Source organism: Anthonomus grandis, chromosome 1, assembly GCF_022605725.1.
Source record: "Anthonomus grandis grandis chromosome 1, icAntGran1.3, whole genome shotgun sequence".
In the NCBI taxonomy this organism is placed as follows: Eukaryota; Metazoa; Arthropoda; class Insecta; order Coleoptera; family Curculionidae; genus Anthonomus; species Anthonomus grandis.
In genome coordinates, this window is record NC_065546.1 from 11,257,109 (window position 1) to 11,279,007 (window position 21,899).

The following is a 21,899-nucleotide window of genomic DNA, read 5'->3' on the forward strand; positions in this document are numbered from 1 at the left end:
GCACAGGTTAGGCCTTAAAATTTATTTGTACTTTAAATTTTATTATTCGGGATTTTTGGGTTTAGTTTAATAAAGCTAGATATTCAAGATAGGTGATAGCAAGATAATATTTAGTTTAAAGATAAGATTTAAGTACGTAAAAACAGTAACCAAAAATTTTAATAAGTTTAGTTTTTAGCGCCATCAGTGGGGTGTTTATAATAAGTGATGAGAGAATAGGTGGTACAAATTAAAAACACACTTTGCATTCTGAATGTATTATTTATTAATTTGTTTGCCTCATATTTAGTTATTGTGCATAATAGGAGAGATTAGATGAAAATTAATAAAAATAAATGCTTATACTAAAAACTAAGAATCTTATACAAAACAGTACATTTTAAGTATACTGGATCCTAAAATTACAGCGAGGATACTAAATAATTTTATAAATTTAACCACTCATTTGAATCTGGCCCAAAGAGTTAATACAATTTTCTAGACTCTGTTTTTTGCCTTTTTTCTTTAGCAGTTTCTCTGTTGCGGCTATGGATTCCAACTTCATCTCGCACTGAAGCATATGGATACTAAAACAGATTTAAAAAGTGTACACGAGTACCAGAAATAATTTTTAAATTTAATTAATTATAAATTTACAGTATTTTTTTTTAATAATTACAACTCAGATGTAAAATAGCCTTTTTTCTTCCAGTATATTATGAAAGAAGTAGTCTTGCCTCTTTCGGACAGAATAAGTGTAGCAGTAACTTTAGAAAAAAATAATTAAACTAGTTTTATAGTGTCTCTGTAAGATAAATTATTGACAAAAAACTGTAAAAAACTAAATTTTAAACTTGTTTTCTTAATAAAAACAGTGTTTTTCTTACCATAGCAAAAAAGGTTTTTTTTCCCAGAAAATGGAGGAAGAGGCAGACTTTATTTTTATAGACCCATCCTTAAAGATCTCTTTGAAAACACGACGAAAGTAATACAAAAACAGTCCAAAAATTTATCTGGGTACGCCCCCTTATCCTCAAAATCAGTGATAGGGCATCAGGCATAGGCATCTGATAGGGCACAGCCCAAAGTAGGAATTGCCAGAACGCAGTTGTTTGATCTTTGTTTAATAGACTGGCTAAAAAGAGGTGAGACGTGTGTGAGTGCTTAGAGTGTGCTGTGGAGATATTATTTTCTTTCTAAAAATTTACGTTTTCGAAGCAAAAATAAAAAATAGTGTAAAACATGAGGTTTTACATATATCTAAAATGATTTCATAGATAAATTATATAAAATTTTGTCTTTTAAACATGTATATCATGCGACAATATATACGACATAGGCACATGGACTATTTAGGGCGGCATTACGACACATCAAACATTTTAATAGATCGCTGAACTGGACTTTACCCGAACATACCTTAGTCTGTCGATGCTTAGATACGGCAATGTTGTATGTAGTCTATATGTAGTCTCAATGTTGTATAAAGCTTTCTGGTTGTTAACATACCATTTAAAAAAATTTAGGTACCCGTCATATCTTTTATTTTACAAAAATAATCTTCTAAACATTAGGAATACGCATGTTTACTATGCAGTGAATTATACACTAAGAATCAATGATCAGGCTAATTTTGAAAGGCATAACTATTTAACAAGATCCTCACATCAAACCATTATTAAGGTGCTATATATCTCAACTTCATTTTGTCAAAAGTTTTTAGCCTATTATTGACACACCTTGTGTAATAAACTTCCCAACAACGTTAAAAGCTTAATATGTAATATTACTAGTTTAAAGCTGAATCAAGGCAGTTCTTGCTCAATATTTGAATTTATGAATGAACTTATTTATCTACTGTTATAGTCGCTTCTTTTTCCATTATCTTGCCGCCTCATTTTCACTGCATTTTTATTTTATATATTTATTTTTATTGTTTTATCATTATATTTTTTCTTGTTATTTCTTATTTTTTATATCTGAAATCTTAATTGTTACAATATGTATATTGTTAGTAATATTTTAGCCGCAAGATTCTAGGCAATATTCTACAAATTGCTGTGAATAATAAGTTTAATTAGGCTTAATACTAAGTTTACATATTAAGAATTAGTTGGTAATGCTATTGAATAAATGTAATAATAATAGTTTGAATAAATTAAAAAAAAAACTGATTTTGAATTTGCATAGTAAGCAAGTATAAATGAGTCGAGTATTTAAGTATATTTCATTCTGTATAAACTCCAACGAAAAAAGTTAAGAATATCATATTATCTCTTTGATTTTTTTTTTATAAGAAATGTAGTATAGATATTAGGTATGTCGTTAAAGTTTAAAAAATTATCGTAAGCAAACTTACTATTTTTATAATTAGTTGCATATGTGTTACTAAGAGACAGTTTGAGATATTGTAGTTATTCTGTTATCGACAATATGAATTGGTGTCATTTAACGGTAAAGAAAGCAAATTAAATCATTGGGTTGCTTGTTGGAGGTGCGCGACAGATCGATGTGGCTAATCGGTTTAATATCTCCCAAAGTATTATATCATTTCGACTTCATACCCGATTGGATGAGACTGGGTCTGCCATAAACTGACCTAGGGATAACAAACCGATTGACAAATGCTAGGGAGGACCAAAGATTAGTTAGAGAAGCTGTTAGGATGGATCCTAAAATAAACTGCACGGTACTCAGCCAGGACCTTTTCGCTGCCAGTAGAATTTCTAATACCCCTTGGCAGTCTTAAACGGATTAAATGAAGCAGGCTTAAGTTACTATAGGCCTATGAGATACCCTCTGTTAATCGCAGCCCACAAAGCTCAACGGCTTCTTTACTTTAATGAAAAAGCCAACTGGAATAATAAGTGGCATGATGTAATGTTAAGCGATGAATGCCACTTTTGTCTTCGTCCTGACAGATGTACAGTTCGGGTATGGGTACCAAGAAATTTAATAGTCAATAATCGATGTGTTTGCGAACTGCATCTGGAGTTGTATGTTTGTCAAGAAATTGATGCATGTTGCCATTATTACTAACTTGGTAAATGATTATCGAAGGACGACTCTACTAGAGAACATAAAGGAGCGAAATGAACATAGAGGAAAATCGAAGACCATCGTTCTAGAAGATTTAGAAGATCGTATTTAAATAAGAAGGACATTTCTGGACGATGGTCTTCGATTTTGCTCTATGTTCGTTCTAGTAAAGTCAGTCGTCCTTATAAGACGACTGTAGCCTTGATAATATATTTCTTATGCTGAATATGTGTTGTTGGACTATTTGACCACTGATGAAATTTAATAAACAAAAGTTGTTTTGAGTAGAAATAAAATTCGATTCTTTTCAGAGAGATGAAACTAAATGTGCCATATATTATTAACTTTTTTCATTTTAGGAAAGTTTTATTTCACTATAACTATGGATTTTACATTGATGCTTTTAAAGTATAATCTGCATCTATATATCTAAAAGAAATTAAAGATAAGTGCATTAAAAAAAAAGTTATCAAACAGGAATATCGGAAATGAAAAACAATAATGCAATGAAAAAAATCAAATTTTAGATTTAAACAATTGCATAAAAAAACATTATTTTTTTAAGGATCGTACTATAATTAGCTTAATATACTCTCTTTCAGCGTTTAAAATGTTTTAGAATTTTTCTGCGTTACTTGGCGTTTATTTTTTACTATTTTTTATTTATTTTTTGTTTTGTTGATTGGAGAACATTTCTTATATTTTCTTTATTCATAGAAATCGTCTACACCTATAATTGATATGACAAAATTTAATTGTAAGAAATGCAGTAATCAAAGATAAAATATTTAAGAAATTATTATTAAAAATTGTATGCATGAATTATCATTTGTTTTTCCTAGTTCGTCGAGTTCCTCCCTCATTTTCGAGACCTCCACCGCCCCTAAGTGAAGTAAAGCTAGGAGACGACCTGAACTTGACATGCGTGGCGGTAGGTTCTCCTATGCCCTTTGTTAAGTGGAGAAAAGGAGCTACGGAAGAACTAACTCCTGAAGATAAGCTGCCCATTGGAAAGAACACTTTGGAGCTGACGAAAATTGAAGCTTCTGCTAATTATACGTGTATCGCTGCCAGCGCCTTGGGCATTGTTGAGACTGTTGCACAAGTTAAAGTACAATGTAAGTGTTATCATAAATTATTTTTCTATTTACTACTTTTGAATGGCTTTAAAGATATGACCACCAGGCATATAAATATTTTCATCATCCATATTTGCTGTGTATTACCTTAAAGATCATTTCTTTGCTAAAATATTTTTTCAAATTAAATTTTTTTTCATCAAATAAAAAATTATGAAGATCTTAAGTTATCAAACATTTTTTGGTCACTTCTATTGTCAATATTGACATCTCAATATTTTTAGAATATTTGTTTTTCTTTAAACATATGATCATCCGACATCCACTTAGTTCATATCGAAATATAAGAAAATGATATCTGAATAGAACTTTGGTGACTAGATATCCGGAAAACCTTATGTTATTGAAACTACTGCAAAAAAGTTAATAAACGTTATCAAAAAATTACTTTTTAAGATTATAAAATAGTTACTCTCTGACAACGATAAACTAGGCGACCAATTGTTATGGCTATACCAAAACCAGAAATAAAACGAAAAATAACTTAATTACAATTCAAATAGGTCATTCAAATAATTCGATATTAAATTGTATAGAAAAAATATTAATAATTAAATCATACATAACAAGAATAATTAAATCTTAAATATTATACTACTTGATAGAAAAATGTCCATATGGGTTATGGATTATAATTAATATATTAACATTAAAAAATTACTTTTGAAAAATAAATTTCATAACAGAATTTTATCGAAATCAAGAAATTATTAAAATAAAACCAAACCAAAATAAAATTAGAGACATTGTAGCGACAATTTTGCTTACATTTGTTAAATAGGTTAAGCAGATTAGCCTTTGGCTAGACTATTGAAAAGTACAAGTAAAGCCATTATTTATTTATTTAATTTAGCCGATTTTCAAACAATCACCTCAATTATCCAATTTCTTTATTTTAAAAAGTATTACATTTCCAGAAATGAATATTTTTCTAAAATTGTGTATCGGGTTTTTATCTGTTCTAGATTTTATCCTGTAGATGATAAAAAACGTCAAGGCATCATCACAGATACATACACGTATGCTACGCTTATATTTTTATATCTATGGTATTATTAGGGAGTTTAAGTAGATCACCAGAAGAAGTTGTTGACTCTTTCCAGAGTTCTTTAAATATAGTCATAACGATATGAAGAAACCCCATTTTAAAATAGTCTTTCTCGCATAAAGTTTTTATTTTCTTTTTAAATTGAATTCATGATACTATTTGCTAAATTATCCCCCTAGTTACAAAAAACACTGGAGTATAATGAGACTTAAGCAATGATATCTCTTTAAAAATTTGAAAGATTGTTAATGATAATTTGGAGCCCAAGCTATAATAAGTTTGCTTCTGGATCTTCTGGATGGTTCTATCAGGATATATTATTAATTAATATATTTCTAGATCTACAAAAGTCATAAAAAATAGATTCTTATAAATAGTAAAACTTTAAATATGTTGAAGATTTTTTTAAATATTTGAACTATAGACTCTAAAAAGTTAATATTTCACCAATATTAAGATTTAACAATCAACTCAAATCCTAGATGTGTATCTGCATCGATCCTTAGATGCTATAGAGCTTTAAAAAAATGTAAAGGGTTCTAAAATCATGTGAAACTTAACCCCACTTCGAACATTTAACTAGGGGAGGTTTTGTACTTTGAATATTCACAGAATAGCCCAACGAATAGGTCATACCCTTATTTGTGACTTTTCTCATATATTTTTGGAAAAACATTTGGATCCATAAATTTTGATTTATTTATGTATCTAATGTACCTAAGTCTTTTCATGTTCTCTAGTCGTACATTACAGGGTGATTCGAAAATAAGATATTCCGTTGCACTTATACCATAGGTATAAATTTTATACCTATCTTCAATCGTTGTGAATTTGAACTTACAATAAAGTTCTTGAGAGAGTAATAAAGATGATTTATATTGTGAAAATAAAAATCAATATAGTTCCCATAATTACAAGACCTTAAAATTAAAAACAAGTCTGTCAATAATAAAAAAGCAAAACAGTTTATATGAATATTTAAGATAGAGTAAAAACTAATTTGCTATGATGAGTAATTTTTTTCTTAAACATACTAGATGATTTAAAAAAATGATTAGATACTATATAGGGTGTTCGAAAAATAGACGGAGATATTTCAATGGGTGATTCCTTGTAAAAAAAAAGAAAAAGTTTCTATAAACGTGAGTCCGAAAATGCACAGTTTTCAAGATACAGGATGATAAACTTTTTTTTTAATATAATTTTTTTATTAATATTAAAAAAAATATTTACTTGATTCTTTTGAAATTTGGCAATATTACTTGTTGTATTAAGAGGCTAATTTAGCCCTAATTAGATTAAAATTATAAGGTCCAGTAACCTCCCGGGAGACATCTTAGCAAATATTATTGGCAAAAAATGTACGCCACTGCTTTTTTTTAAACTTTAGTATTTGTTATTTGATTAAGCATTTAAAAATACAAATATTTTGCCTCTTGTATTTTTTTCGTATCTCACTTCGTTTCCGACAAAAAAAAAACCGTTTTATTGCATGCCACTGGACAAAATTGGTTTATTAATTTTTGGTAAAAAAATCGCAGGTGCCTTGGAAAACAAAAAATCATTTCTGCATAAAGATTTGACATTGACAAGTATCAGTTCTCCTAGAAAAATAGTTAATATTAATAAAAAATTAATATTTTTTAAAAAATTTTATCACCCTGTATCTTAAAACTGTGCATTTCCGGACCCATGTTTATTGAAATATCTTCGTCTATTTTTCGAACGCCTTACACCCTGTATAGATTATTGTATCATCATTAGGGATTTGACCTTTTAGTTGGGTTGCCCTGTTTATATAAGTATATAAACAAACAAAGTAGAGGTTTGTATATAACTATAACTAGGTCGTTTTTAAACTGAAATACACCATTCTTACATACCACAGTAATGTATCAGAAATTTTAATAAGGTAGTTAAACGCAATATCTCCGAGATTCGATTCGATTTTTGATTGGTACAAACAAAATATCATTTGGAAAAGGTTGCTAATCTACAGGTCGATAAAATTTAGCCTCTATGATTCAGTTACTTTTGTAACATAGTAATTTTTATTTAAAAAATTCTAGGATACATATATTTTTAGGCTATGCAATAGATTATATAAAACATGAATTTCCTTTTTCTATGCAGCATTACCGGGACCACCAACAAACGTCAGGGTAACAGAAATCACCGCCACCTCAGTAAGACTATCCTGGTCCTACAATGGGCCAGAAGATCTTCAGTACTACGTTATTCAATTTAAACCAAAATATGCCAATCAAGCCTACAGTGAAATTAGCGGGATTATCACCATGTACTACTCTGTGAGAAATTTAAGCCCTTACACCGAGTATGAAATGTATGTAATTGCTGTAAATAATATTGGAAGAGGGCCTCCTAGTGCACCTGCGGTTGTCACTACAGGTGAAACGGGTAAGTTGATTGTGATCACGAATTGAAGAAACTTAAAAGAGTTAAAGAAATTGCAACTGAATTATATTTTGGATAAGGTATTTCCTTTCTAAGTACTATTTGAGACAACATAACATCTAACTGCAAATAAATTGCCTAACATCATATTCAAATTTCTTTTATTGGCTTCTCTAATTAGACATTACTTACTTACTATTTATCTATGTAACACTTCGATGGACTGCGGGAAATTAATATTTTATCAATATGACTAATATTCTCGGTAGACCACCTATTTAGTTCATGTAGGTTACATTATTAATATTCTGCATAAATTAATTTTTGATTATTCCGTGTAAACTAATTTTGATCTGTTCGATTAATACAGCGAGTGGATTACATACAAAGTTTATAAATCTATTTATTGGTGATGTTTTGCATTAATTAACTCTGGGAAATTCGATGCAACTTGCGTTAATTTTGCTAATAAACTCAAACCAATAACACGTGATTAAAGTATATTTCATTTTAGGAGAACTTTGAATCCCTTTTATCATTTTAAATTTGAATTAAGGTTGTTAATTTGTTCTTCATTATTTTGTTTCTATTAAGCCAGAGAATAGATCTCTCTGTTTACTACTGCAAACCTTTTATCTTTATTTAGTTATTTATAGACCATGACTCAAAATGAACTCTACTTTATTATTCCCTTCACTAGTACGACTTTTTTTATAATTATTTTGTGATTAGTTATTACTAAGCATTTTGTTCGAATTTTCTTATCGCTGCTGTAAAATAAAGTTGTGTTTGTAATTTCTTTACCGCATTTTGTTCGAATTTTCTTATCGCTGCTGTAAAATAAAGTTGTGTTTGTAATTTCTTTACCGTATTTTCTCTTTCTTTGGCCTATTCATCTATCAAATTTTTACTACTTTTCAGATAGTATTACCATCTTTCACTTTCGTATAACTCACAGAAGAAATTACACTTTATTTTCAAATATCGAGAGTTAGACTGGCAGGCCTGAAGCTTGAATTGATTTTCTTCCTACGGTCGCTATCAGAAAAAACACTGTTTTAAACACTTGGTCTGAACTGGTTATCAAGTTTGCGTATTGTAAACCGTTTTAAGTAATTCTTATAGAGGTCTTTCACTTGTTTATAAATATGTATGGCTGTAGATCCAATAATAAATAGCGTCGTTGCAATTATACGACTAATTCTCTTAATAATTAATCAGTATGGCGATAAGGGAATGCCCGCCATTTTTCAGCTTGTTACCAGATTATGATATATAATCTACTGCTTTCAGAAGTCTTTTGAAGCGATTTTCTGGCAATTTCTTCTTTTAGTATTTTTATTAGTATTTTAAATTGGTGATCAAGTCACAAATCAAGTCCCATTGACTAGTTCTTCTTATAATTTATAGCTTTGATTCTCTTGCTTAATTTTTTGGTACCTAAAATAATTAAGGTCTGTTTGGTTAAGGAATTTTTAATCCATTATTTTACTAATTTAAGTTTTATCTCCGAACTGCCTAGTGAAATAAAATTGGAAGTTAATCGAACTTTTCGAATTCTGGATATTTCTTTTTCTCGTCTAGAGCCTTTTTGCTTATTAATACGCTTATAAATGGAGGGAGGTAGAGAACATCTGCAATGCAAGTTGTAAGCTTATTCGAGGTTCTGTTGATGTAATATCTGGCCAGGATACTTGAAATTGGCCTTTTGAGGAATTTTCTGATTACTTTTTATTTTTTGAAATAATTCTTTTTAGTTCTTTTTTATTCATGCATTGTTTGTGATGTTTGTTATCAAGTTAAAATTAAGTTTCCATTGACTATCTAATATTCTAATTGTAATTCTACTTCTTTTAGAATGGATTTGTTAAGCTTTGGACCATAATTCAAACAAAATAAATAATTGTAGCGAAACTTCTTATACAAAATTTTATTTAATAACTCGCCTCATAAATTCTAATTAATGCCTTAAATATTAAATCTTCCTTCCATATTTGGTATTTCTATTGGGTATTAGAGTAGGAAAAATGGAATCCTCCATCCTATTGCCTATCGGTAAAGCTTAGATACTCGATGATCCGTCGGAAACTAAAAAGAGGTTGTTCCAAGCTTACGTTTGCCCTTGCTGCTATAGATTAACTTAACAAATAATCAATACTAATCAAAGTCAATTTTATTGAATCCTTCTCGTAAAATAGAATTTGAGAATATTATAACGGATTTTACCTATAGAACCTCTACGTTGGCCTTCGCCATATTCAGGCCTAAAGTTCTCTCGGTAGGTGGCGGTAAATTCAATTGTATTTCCACATGATAAAGATGGAGTTGGTTATGATATTGAGATTTTATATTTAACCTTCAGATTCTACTCGCTGTCTAGCTGGAGAACTTTATAAAACTAGCTTTAATATATTCTTTGTTTGTATTCCTATATTTAGATTTTTCATTAAATACTCATTTCATAAATTTTTCTGTGAAAATATGTTTTTAAAATTTACAGTTGTAATTTCTTTAACTTACCAATAACTCTACTTTTAAATATAATGTATAGGTGTAGAAATGAAAATGTGTTATAAAAGAGTTTAAGAAATATTTTAAAATATAATTTAGTTACAGTTCTTAAAGTGCTTTACCATTTTCATGCAACCACGTAAAATTAATCGAGACTATGGATTTTGCGATTTTTGACTAATGTAAGTTTTGTAGGGTACTCAGTGTTTAGGCCACCACTAGTATAGTTGTTTCAGCACAAATGTCTGTGGTAGACTGTTTAGAGAACCCTATTGTATAGCAATGGTTTTCACCTCTTTATTCTTCACTTTTGTTTTACACGATATTTGTTGTTTCATTACTTGTTTACACAAGGTGTTAATTAAATATACACAACAAATTTGATAGGCGATTTTTTTAATAAATTTAAGAGAAAAAGCTTAAATAAGCATGTGTCTATATGTTTACCAGACTCAGGGGGTGTTAAACTTAAAGAAAAAAATGCTTTTCTTGAAAATCTTAAATATCCTTTATTGAATGTTGTTATAATTTGGTTTTAGTTTTCTTAAATTTTTTAACTCCATTGGCATCCTTAGCGGCCCCTTAACCACTATTTTTGACTAGAAAAATGTACGCCACTGACTTTTATGGATATTTTTATTTTTTTTAGATAAACCAGTTAAAAGCACACCTTTTTTTGTCTTTTTCATTTCACCTTATCTTGCTTAGTTTTTGAGAAGAAAACTTAAATGTACTTAATTGCGTATATGAATATCTCTAAACCTCACAAAAAGTATGAGAAAATTGTATCTTTTATAATTTTCTTATCGACAAGGATGTAACAATAACAGTATATTTAAATAAACACTGAAGTAAATTGCATTACTTTAACATTAATGGTTTAGAATTGACTCCAACAATTACCATGAGAACAGTATATCAACGGTATTATAGTTAGGGCTGAGAAAGTCTTAATCTTTTAACGGAGCCTATAAAACACCATTGGGGAGCGGATAGATGTTGGATCCATTCTATGAGTGAGCAACAAAGACACAGACTTTTAAAAATAAATCCTTTGCAATATAAAGCATTGATAATTATAACCAAAGCTTTTTCTATGTTACTACGCAGGCACTTTTAGCAGAAATTAGAGAGCAACCCTTGTATCTAGGAATGGTGTATCTAGCAGAAAAGTTTATTTTAATGATGTTTATTTAAGCAACGATTTTTTTTAACGAATGAAGTGATAGTTTTCCAATCGAAGTCTTAATAAATAAGCAGAACCATAAAAACTCACTACCGCTAGCTGAAGCATTTACGGAAATTTCGCTTTTTCACTCTGAGATTGTCAAACACCAAATCTTACCTTTCTTCAAAAGTGACTATAAAAATATTATTTTGGATATTAACATTTGAATACCTGCCTACTCATAAAATCCAAAATATAATAATAATATAATAATTAAAGAGGTCCTATACCTGCACCAAGGATTTATACAGATATAGGGAGTGTTTAAGCAGATGCATCCAAAATATTTGATTTAGATGATAGTCAAACCAAGGGGGGGCCTTCACTTTTCTGAACCAAGAACTCGGAAAATTGAATCTGCTACCGATTTACGAATGTAATTTAGTAAATATCTAAGGAAGACAGAAGAGTTAACCATTTATTACTTAAATTTTTACAACTGGCAGCACGAAAGCTTTATTGAGTTCTCCTATATGTTTTCCCTTATGCAACAGTCCTTATCTTCCCGATCGGTTCAGTGACAGTTGTTGTAAGTTGTCAACGTATATAAGTTCCCTTGACGCCAAAACATACAGCCTCACTTTCTGTTTGTGTTTCGTCTCGGATTTGAGATTTCTTTAGTTGGCTAGAATCCAAACAAACACGCAAACAAGGCAACTGTTACATAATTATAGAACTTAAAACATTTAATAACAAATATAAAGTTGACCAAACTTGCGCACAACCTGTTGTTTATTGTTAAATGTTGCTAAGTTCTGTAATTATGTAACTGTTGCTTTGTTTGTCTCAAGTCCGAGACTAAATATCATGCTGTAACAAATTAAATAGAGTAGTACAGTAGATAATATACAACATACATCATATACATACATACTGGATTTAGATTCTTTTGAGGTAGTAGCTGAATGTTATGTATGCAAAGCCAAAAAAAATTGCAATACATTAATACTTATACTGACGGTTTTTACTTAAATAATTAAGAAATATTTAGTAGATAATAATCAACAGTGATTGCAACACTTAGTAAACAACTTGACAGTTGTTTTCTACCTATTCTTGTTGACATTAGTTGTTGTTAACATTGTTAGCTTTTGTTGTTTTTTTTGGGTTATTTTTTGCCCAGAACGGTTGAATTTGCTGATAGTGGAATAATAATAATATTAATAATAATAATAAGCCTTTATTTCCAACAGGCAACTTGCCCAATAACAGGAAACAGTTGCAAAACAATGAAAAATATAGTTTAAAGGAAGAAAAACACACAAAACAAACCTAAAAGAATTAATGAAAAGAAAAGAAGAGAAAAAAAGTAAAGTCACAATCTCAAAAGTTATCCAAAAAACTAGAACAAATAACTATTAATATGATATAAAAACCCAATTATAAAAGTGTAATAAGATAATCACATATTCAACAAAATTAAATTAAATTAACTGCAATATACCAACTAACTATAACTTAAACACATGGGTCTTAATCCCGAGAGTAATGATCCACCAAGATATCGACAATCACATGAACCGGAGAGAAATTTATATCACACATGTGACAGATCCGATCAAATATAGCGCATATTGTATGTATCTTAGTATGAGGTCTTGGCAGAAATAATGTTAGGGGATGTCTTGCATTAAGCCTAGGCACCATGAAACGTACACCAGAAAGAAGTACAGGACTATCAATGAATCCATTCAGTAACCCATGCAGGAATTTTACAGAGAAGATCATTCTTCTGAGATGTAATGGATGTAGATTGAAGTGTTCCAATAGTTGCCGATGATCAAACACCCTAACTGGATATATGCCATCCTGCCTGAAGGCCAAAAACTTGAAGACCCAGTGGCGTGCAAACAATGTAGGCAAAAAGGCATTGCCTACCCTAGCAATATATGTAAAATTAAAGAAATAAATTACAATATAATATTCACTTCTTCCTTTTATCAAAAATATCAAATATAATTTTCATCTGCATTATAAAGCAAACGCAAACATTTCCAGGAATCCAAAATAGGGCAATCTTGCTTTTAAGCGCACTTGCTATTCCCCATGTAGGTGGCCCATATGCGGGCTTCGTAAGGTGGACATTGCCTTGATATGAAAAATATATGGAGATGCGAAGGCAGCACCTATTATAGCGCTTATACGCGACAACCGAACGAAATTAATTAAATTAGATTTTGTTCTAAAAAATTACCACGTGTAGTACAGACTCGATGGGCCTATAACTCCAGAACTGTAAACGTAATTTTCAGTGAACTTTTTAATTTGAAAAACCTATTTAATGATATGTTTGAAAATCAATCAAACTGGGATGGGGAGAATCTTTCGGCAGCTAGAATGTATTTAAGAAGATTTTGAATTCAATGATTTTTTGGAAATTTTCAAATATTTGTTCAGACAGATGTACTGTATAATATAATACAGTCGAAACTATCTGATATTGGCTATTGTATTAAAAAAAATTAGAGTTTCAAAGCATTTTTGGAGAATTTCTTCATAGAATTCGAAAAAAAATATATAGTAAATGTGCGAATTCTTATGGCGAACCTCGAAGAAAACGAAATATGGATGATGTTAAAACGCATTACAGGCAAATTTTCAGAGAAATAGTTGACAACATCAAAAGCGAAATTGATGATCGCTACAGGGAAATTAGACTATTAGATTTTTTCTGTCTTTTGGATTCTGATTGTTTCGAAACTTTTAGAAATAAATTTCCAGATAAAATATTCAATGGATTAAAATTGAAATACGGACAAAAGTTTGATTTTGAGAGATTGAAAAATGAGCATAATTGTTTGTATTCATTATCAGAATTCAAAGGCATGAATGCTTATGAAGTCATACGGTTTTGCCAGGAAAAAAAAATTGTGAAAAGTGTTCCCTCAATTAGTCAAATCAGCAAAATTAATCGTAACAATACCCGCTAGCTCGGCATCTGCAGAACGTTCATTCTCTGGATTAAAACGCATCCACACGTATTTATGTAATACTCAAGGACAAGAACGGCTTAGCAGTTTATCAATCATTTCCTTGGAGAAAAAGTCGAACGTAAATCGACTTTTTATGATGATGTTATCAATGAATTTTTGGTGAAAAATCGTCGTATTGAACTAATTTATAAAAAATGATAGTTTCTGTTTCTCAGTTAGTCAGAAATTTTTAAATAAATTTGTGTAAATAAAGACAATGTTCCACTTCATCAAGAAAACGATTCTTCTCGACGATTTTCTAATGGTAAGTACATTTAAAAAAATTATGCTACCTTATTACCTAGTTCCTACCCTACTCTTAATGCCACTGCACGCCACTGTGAAGACCAACATGATTCTGATAGAGTGAATTCCATATAATGCAGCCAAACTCCAGTTTTGATCTCACAAAGCAACAGAAAAGCAGTCTTAATGTAGATTCCAAAGTAAAAGTCTGATAACATCTAATTATGAACCCAAGCCTTCTCAGGGCTGACCTGACTATGTTGTTGAGGTGTGGAACGAATGTAAATTCAGAGTCAAAAGTGATACCAAGATCAGTAATTTGCTCTAATCTACTCAAAATAGTATCGTTAATAAAGTAATCAAAATTGAAGGGTGTTTTTGATCTAGAGTAACTGACTACACTACATTTAGCCACATTCAAATCTAACCTGCACCATAGTTCCAATGTATTTAGGCAGTTCTGAAGAAAAACACAATCCTCCAAACCATATTCATTTAAATATACCTTCAAATCATCGGCAAAAGCCAGCCTATGACAAGTAAGTTACTTAATCAAATCATTTATAAAAAAAACTAAATAGGAGCGGGCCCAGGTTCGAGCCCTGTGGCACACTCGACGTTACGATAAAAAGTTTCGATTTAAAGCCCTCATATTCGACATATTGAGATCTACCAATCAAGTAGAAATGGAATAAATTAAATAATCTCCTTGAAAAACCCTACTAAGTTAATTTATGCAGCAAAATATAGTGATCTATCCGATCAAAGGCTTTTTGGAAGTCGGTATAAATAACATCGACTTAAGGTGATGGTCAAGGAATGGCAGATATGCATTTTTTATGGAATAGCACATGAGAAGACGCATTTATGGAGAATAATTTCCTTAGTGTATAATACCTAACGAAAAAACTTTTTTAGATCTCTATGCTCGAGTTTCGAAAACGGGCCACTTTAAAGATTAACGGTTGTAATCTGGAGCACAGTAAAAAGAACAAGATTCTAGTTTATGTTCGGTGTCTGGAGGCATGTGGCGGTACGTACAGTTCAAATTAGAGAAGCTGTTTTAAATGGAATTGAAGAAAATCCTAAAACAGCGCTCGGAAAACATCTGAAAAATTGAATATTAACCATGTTACTGATATTGTTTACTGATGTATAATAGAAAATATTTTTTTCTCTCAATATCTGGGTTAGAATTATCGGTGACCATCTTATTGGCATACATTTTTTTTACCTAGATTTAATGGAGAAGAATTCCAAGGTTTATAAAGTTTGTTTTACCTGGACTTTTAAAAAACTTTCAGTCATAAAAACATTTTTGATGTGATACATTCACAACGGAATCCGACTACACTTTTGTACAGTGGCGTGGCAATTTTTAGATACAAATTATCATAATTGCTGGATTGTGAGAGCAGGCATATAACTCTGACCCGCTCGCTCACCAGACATGGATTCCTTAATATTTTTTTCTGGGGATACTTTAAAGCGTCGGTATATAAAAGAACCATTAAAGTGAAGAGGATCTACGAAATAAAATCATTAATTTTTAGAAGAGTTTACAATTTGCTGATGCGGCGGCTATACGGTTGTATTGAGGCCCAAGGGAGCCATTTCTAATACCTAATTTTATAAAATTGGTTACTTTATGTTTCTACTTTAGTGCTTTTTTTTGCTTATAATTGTTAATAAAAATATTTAAAAAACATTTCTAAAAAAACTTTTATGTTTTTTGTATGGTCTAGGGATATTTGTTCTTAAAACATTGCAAGATAAAAAAAATAAAACATAAAAAAGTGTGTTTTGATTAAATTATCCAAATAGAGTTGAAAAAATTACAAAAGTCAATGGCGTGCAATTTTATTTAGCCAAAAGTGTATTCCTATGTATTGCTCGGGACGCCACTGAATTAAAAAAAAATAGATGAGAGTAAAACAATACCTTACTAGAATAAATTATACGGCGAATATACTTTACCCATATTTGTTGTAAATTGGGTAAAGTATAATTACGATATTCACGGAAAACCATTTCTTTATTAAGTTTAAGTAATTATTAAGAAGTTAAATTTAAGTTAGTTAAATACCCTGTATCTCGTAAATGAATCCTTTGTGGATGCATTTTTATTCGAACTTTTTATCTTAAAATTACTTAAAGAATCGCTTTTTCAAATCTATTCTATATACTTAATTAACACCCTGTATGTAAAATTAACGAAAATATAACAAATGCAAATTAAATATGATAAATATATATTATAAACCCGTCTTTTAACTATCACAGAAATTTTGTATAAGGAAATGTTTTATAACATAACAAAATCCCAGAATGGGATTTCTGCGTTATGGATTATAGACAAAATAATGATTTTTTTATATTTTTTCCTTGAATGTATGTTGTTATATTTTTGACAAATTTAAATAATGAATGTTTTACACATTCTACAATACTATCAATCTAATATTTTAATGCTCTTTTAGCTGACTTTTCTTTTGGAGGTGCTAGTAAGTATTAGGAATATCCCTATTATGAGCTTTCAATTATAAACAAAGTTTAAAACAAAAAATATTATCTTTGATTTTTTTATGAATAAATAGAGCATATATTCTGTTATTCTTTATTTATTTTTTGAGTTTTTATAAAAAAAAAACCTTTATTTGACGATTCGGAGTTTTTCAGTAATTTTTCCCTATGACCATCCATGACTTTTAAAATATGCACCCTTTTTTGGAATAAAAATATTTATGAAAACTTAAATATACTGGAAAGCGTCTATAGCAGTTGTACGGGGTGTTCCAAGTAAGTTATTTACCTAAAGAGCGAGAAATTTTAATATTTAGCATGTATCCATATAAAACTTAGATCAAAGTAAATATTTAGTTGGTTTTAGTTAATTCAGGTTTAATAAAAAATTGCCATATCTTTTCTATTTTATGGGATATTTATTATCTTTTTACTCATTATAATAAAAATAACTATATAATATTCCAAAAATTTGTTCTCCAAAAAAAAAATATCGCAAGTGTTAAATATGAAATGTTTTTTGTGCTACTGTAAATAAATTAATACCTGCTTACTTTTTAATAGCATAATTTATAATTTGGTGCATTTCATACTTTTCAAAATGTTTCCTTTTCAGTAGCTTACATTTTATTCATGCGTATATATCATTTGGCTTTATGTGGATATTCCTTTATATACCATTTTTAATTGGTTTGCTTATAACATTTAAAATGGTAATATTTGCCGCTAAAGCAATGAATATTTTTTTGACCATGATTTTAAAATATTTATGGCATATACTGGATGCCTCATTAAAAATGAGAAAGTTTTCCGAAAAAAACCATTTTCGGTAAAACTGGAACTGCTGAAAAATAGTAGAATACTTTGGCTAACCCGAGTTTAAGGTGAATACATAGAAGCGAAATTTCAAGTTATATGTAGGACACAAAGTTCTTGCTTGCATGTCTTATTACGAGGGAATAAAGTTAACCACAATAAATCAAATAATTTACATGGGGTGGTCATAGGAAAAATATTATTTAAAAATTATACAACCACGTGAAAAAGTCAATTACTTATACTCTGCTCTTAGCTACCGTTTTATAAGAATGAGATCACATATTTTTGAAATTTATCGTTCTTTTGCTTAATATATAATAAACTAGACTATATACATATTATACTAATTTTAAATGACTATTACAGAGCCCGGAAGTGCTCCCAGGAATATCCAAGTACGACCGTTAAGTTCCAGTACGATGGTCATACAGTGGGACGAACCAGAAACTCCTAATGGACAAGTTACTGTAAGTGTGAATTAAATTATCTTCTAATTTTTTTGTTAAAGTAAGAAAGGATGCGGTATTTTTATAGCATGGCATAAATATATATTATAAATTTTTTTAGGGCTACAAAGTATTTTACACCACAAATTCACAACTGCCTATAGCCCAATGGGATTCCCAGGTTGTAGACAACAATCAACTGACAACAATCAGCGAGCTCACACCTCATACCATTTACACCATTAAAGTTCAAGCCTTTACGTCTGTTGGACCTGGACCATTAAGTTTGCCTTATCACGTTAAAACACAACAGGGTATGGACATTTTATGATTTCTGTAATAATACTTCGTATTCATGTTTGAATGAGAGGCGACATAGTTACATCAGACCACATTTCCTATACTTGTTAACTAAATTAGAGGTACATTGACAGTGCTATGTTGTCTCTAGGAAACAATGTAACAGTTTTCCTAATACCGACATCACTCATTTACAAGACTTAAGACCAGGGGCCGTATTTTTGAAACCATGCGAAATCTTCGAATGGGAACCAAGTCGAGCAACAAAATTCGCACACGAATTAAAAAGTGCATTTTTTGAACGCATTTGAAATTTCATTCGCATACGAACATGAAATGTAATGGCAACGTAGCAAAGTCGAGTGCTATTGGAGGCCATGTCAAACGGGATGAAGACGATAAAGATTTTTTAACCCAACCTGAAATTTAAGTTTAAAAACATCAGGGAATTTTGAGGTTTTTTCATGGCATTTCTTGGGTTTTTCGAATTGACTTTTTTTTAAGTTGGATTTAAAAAAATAAGAATATTGCGGTTTTGTGTCGAGTGAGCAAAAGAAAGAACTAATTTTATTGGTGGCACCCGGAATTAAATTCACCCAAGATTTTTCAGCTAAAACTACACAAGCCTTGTGCATAAAAATAGCGGACAGATTACACAGTCTCCCTGGAGCACATAAAGAGCACATCAATTCCATCGTAATAGGCTTGCTCAATCTATATAATTTAATAAATTGAGCATCTGAATACATTTCAAATAGGTCAAGAAATGAAGAGTACATCCTATTCCTTCTATCTACCAGAATTTCAGTCTCTTCCAGTACATCGACGACGTTTCTTTGCACAAGATTGTTTAATCTTGCCATTTGATTATAGTTGTTTTTTTCAATAAACAACAAAAAAATACTACGAAAATACTTAACAAACTCACACGTTTCAAGTGTTGACAACTAATCTTGTCAGGCCTCATCAAAGGTCTTTAATAGATTCAAATTCATTTTTTCATGCCAACTAGATGGAAGTCTTAACACAAGTCAAAAGGAATTTAAAGAAAAACAAAACAAATTATTGATTAAAATTCAAGCTTAAAGAAATGTGTGTTAACCAATCGATACTAAAAAATAAGTAATACAAACAAACACATACATATATATTTAAAATAAGAAATCCTAAATCTATACCGTGCTAAAATCACATGATAGATGATAAGTCACACAAGAATGCACCTCTCAGTAAAATTTTCTAAAAAAGCCTAAGTTTAAAACGTTTTATTAAGACATCCTTTAAGGAGTCCGGAAGTTTATTAAAAGACCAAATCCCCCAGTAGTCGAGCGTACTTTGACACCTCTTCAGTCTACAATACGATGGAACGAGATTTTTCCTATTCCGGGTGTTGTAATTGTGTGTGCTTCATGGGTGCTGAAATGCCTTAGCCTATTTCTAATAAACATCAGGTTTTAGACAAACAAATAGACATGGCACAATCAAAACACCTAAGGTAGAAAAAGTCTGTCGGTAGTCATACCTGAATGTTAAACCTGCAAGCAGTCTAATTGATTTCTTTGAAGCTCAAAAACCCTACATATAGAATAACCCGAAGCTAAAAATGCCTAACTGATGTGAGTGTGAAAGATTGCAAAATAGGATGTTTTTAAAACTTTTAGGCCCATTTTCATGCCTAAAGTTCTCAGCACAAAAAGACTTCTCGCTAACCTCCCACTAACCAGTTCAACGTGGTCCCTCCACAAAAGGTGCGGGTCCAAAAGAATCTCCCAGGAATGCTGGTGATGCTGTCATTCTCTCTGTGGAGATTTTAAAGAGAAAAGACCATTTTGCTGGTCTTTTTTTATTGAGCAGCAGTCTTTGCTCTCGCCTGTGTACCCATGGAATTTTTAAGCGAATCTCTGAGTGCATTATTTGCGAAGGAAACAGTGGTGTCATCAGCCAAGAGCGTGTATTTTGCTAAAGCAAGTTCATTAATATAAAGTAGAAAAAGAATGGGAACTATAAATAGGACTGACCCTTGAGAAACCGCAATGTTAACCATATTCTCCGCCGACGCCACTTCAGCCACCTGCACTGAGTCCTGCTGATATAACCTTATGAACTTTAAACTCTTAAGAGAAAATAATTTTTGACGTTTTCGCAAGAGCATCCCATAATTCACACAGTAAAATGCTTTACTTAAGTTGAAGAACAATACTGTGTCATATTGCAGATTATGTAAGGCTTCACTGATGTGTGAGACAAGATCAAGAATTTCAAGCACATTAGTCCTATTTCTCCTAAAGCCAAACTGGGATTTAGTAAATAATGGTTTACATTCCAAGTAATCAGTTGTTATTTGTAATGCCATGGGTTTTTCGATAAGTTTTTAAATTATTGGAAGTAAAGGGATAGATCGATAGTTCTCTCGCTCATGGATGTTTCTTTTTCTAAAAATAGGTATTATTACTGCTTTCTTAAGAACGGATTAAAATTTGTTTTTCTTTTAGGCAAAAGTTGACCAATTTTGTCAGTGGGCTTATTATGAAATTTTTAACCATTTTCACTAAATCTATATTTAGTCCATAGATATCACTACTGTTCTTATTTTTTCAATTTGTTATAAGATCACTCAGTTGGATAATGTAATGTTTGAAAAAGAGAAGTTTATGAGAATTAATGTTATTATTTTCGATTAATAATTTTTGTTTATAATGTTTGAGAAATACTCATTAAAGTTATCCGGAGTAATGTTATGGGGGTCAGCTGTGTTTTTTGATAAACCTCTACGTTTTCTAATAAGGTTTGTTGTAAAAGACTCTTCATAAATGTTTTCGAGAACATCGATGAACTTAGTGAACATCAACATTAATACCTTCAAAATTAAGAAAACCTCAGTTGACTTCAAAAACCCTCGTATAAAAACTGCTTACCATTACCATTGTTTCGGTTTTTATGTGGCCTTTTACTTCTCGCGACATCCCAAACCTCTATCTATCGTCAAAAAACTCCACATTATGCACCTCAACAGACCGCACAGGCATTTCAGGACCCAAGAAGATATTGTTGATGCAGTTGTTAGTTCGAGCGTTATTTGTCAGCTTTCTCTTTGAGTTAATTATAGTTAGGACTTCCTCTAGTAAGTCCCAAAAGGTGTCAAGATGACCAGAAGGTCTGCGATATATAACTAAAATTATGAAATTAAAATCATTGAGACACAGAATAATACTCAGAACACATACTAATTGAAAT

The 21,899-nt window shown here is 30.6% G+C and overlaps 1 protein-coding gene across 9 annotated transcripts in view; it reads left to right on the forward strand.

Moving 5' to 3' along the window:
• LOC126744524 (tyrosine-protein phosphatase Lar) overlaps positions 1-21,899 on the forward strand; it is a 1,889,525-nt gene that overhangs the window by 1,795,569 nt on the left and 72,057 nt on the right. For all 9 annotated transcript variants that reach the window (XM_050451972.1, XM_050451980.1, XM_050451999.1 and 6 more), the window contains 4 exons: positions 3,861-4,136; positions 7,339-7,623; positions 18,286-18,386; positions 18,487-18,679. In XM_050451972.1, the coding sequence (XP_050307929.1) occupies positions 3,861-4,136; positions 7,339-7,623; positions 18,286-18,386; positions 18,487-18,679 (855 nt within the window). The remainder of the gene's footprint in view (positions 1-3,860; positions 4,137-7,338; positions 7,624-18,285; positions 18,387-18,486; positions 18,680-21,899) is intronic.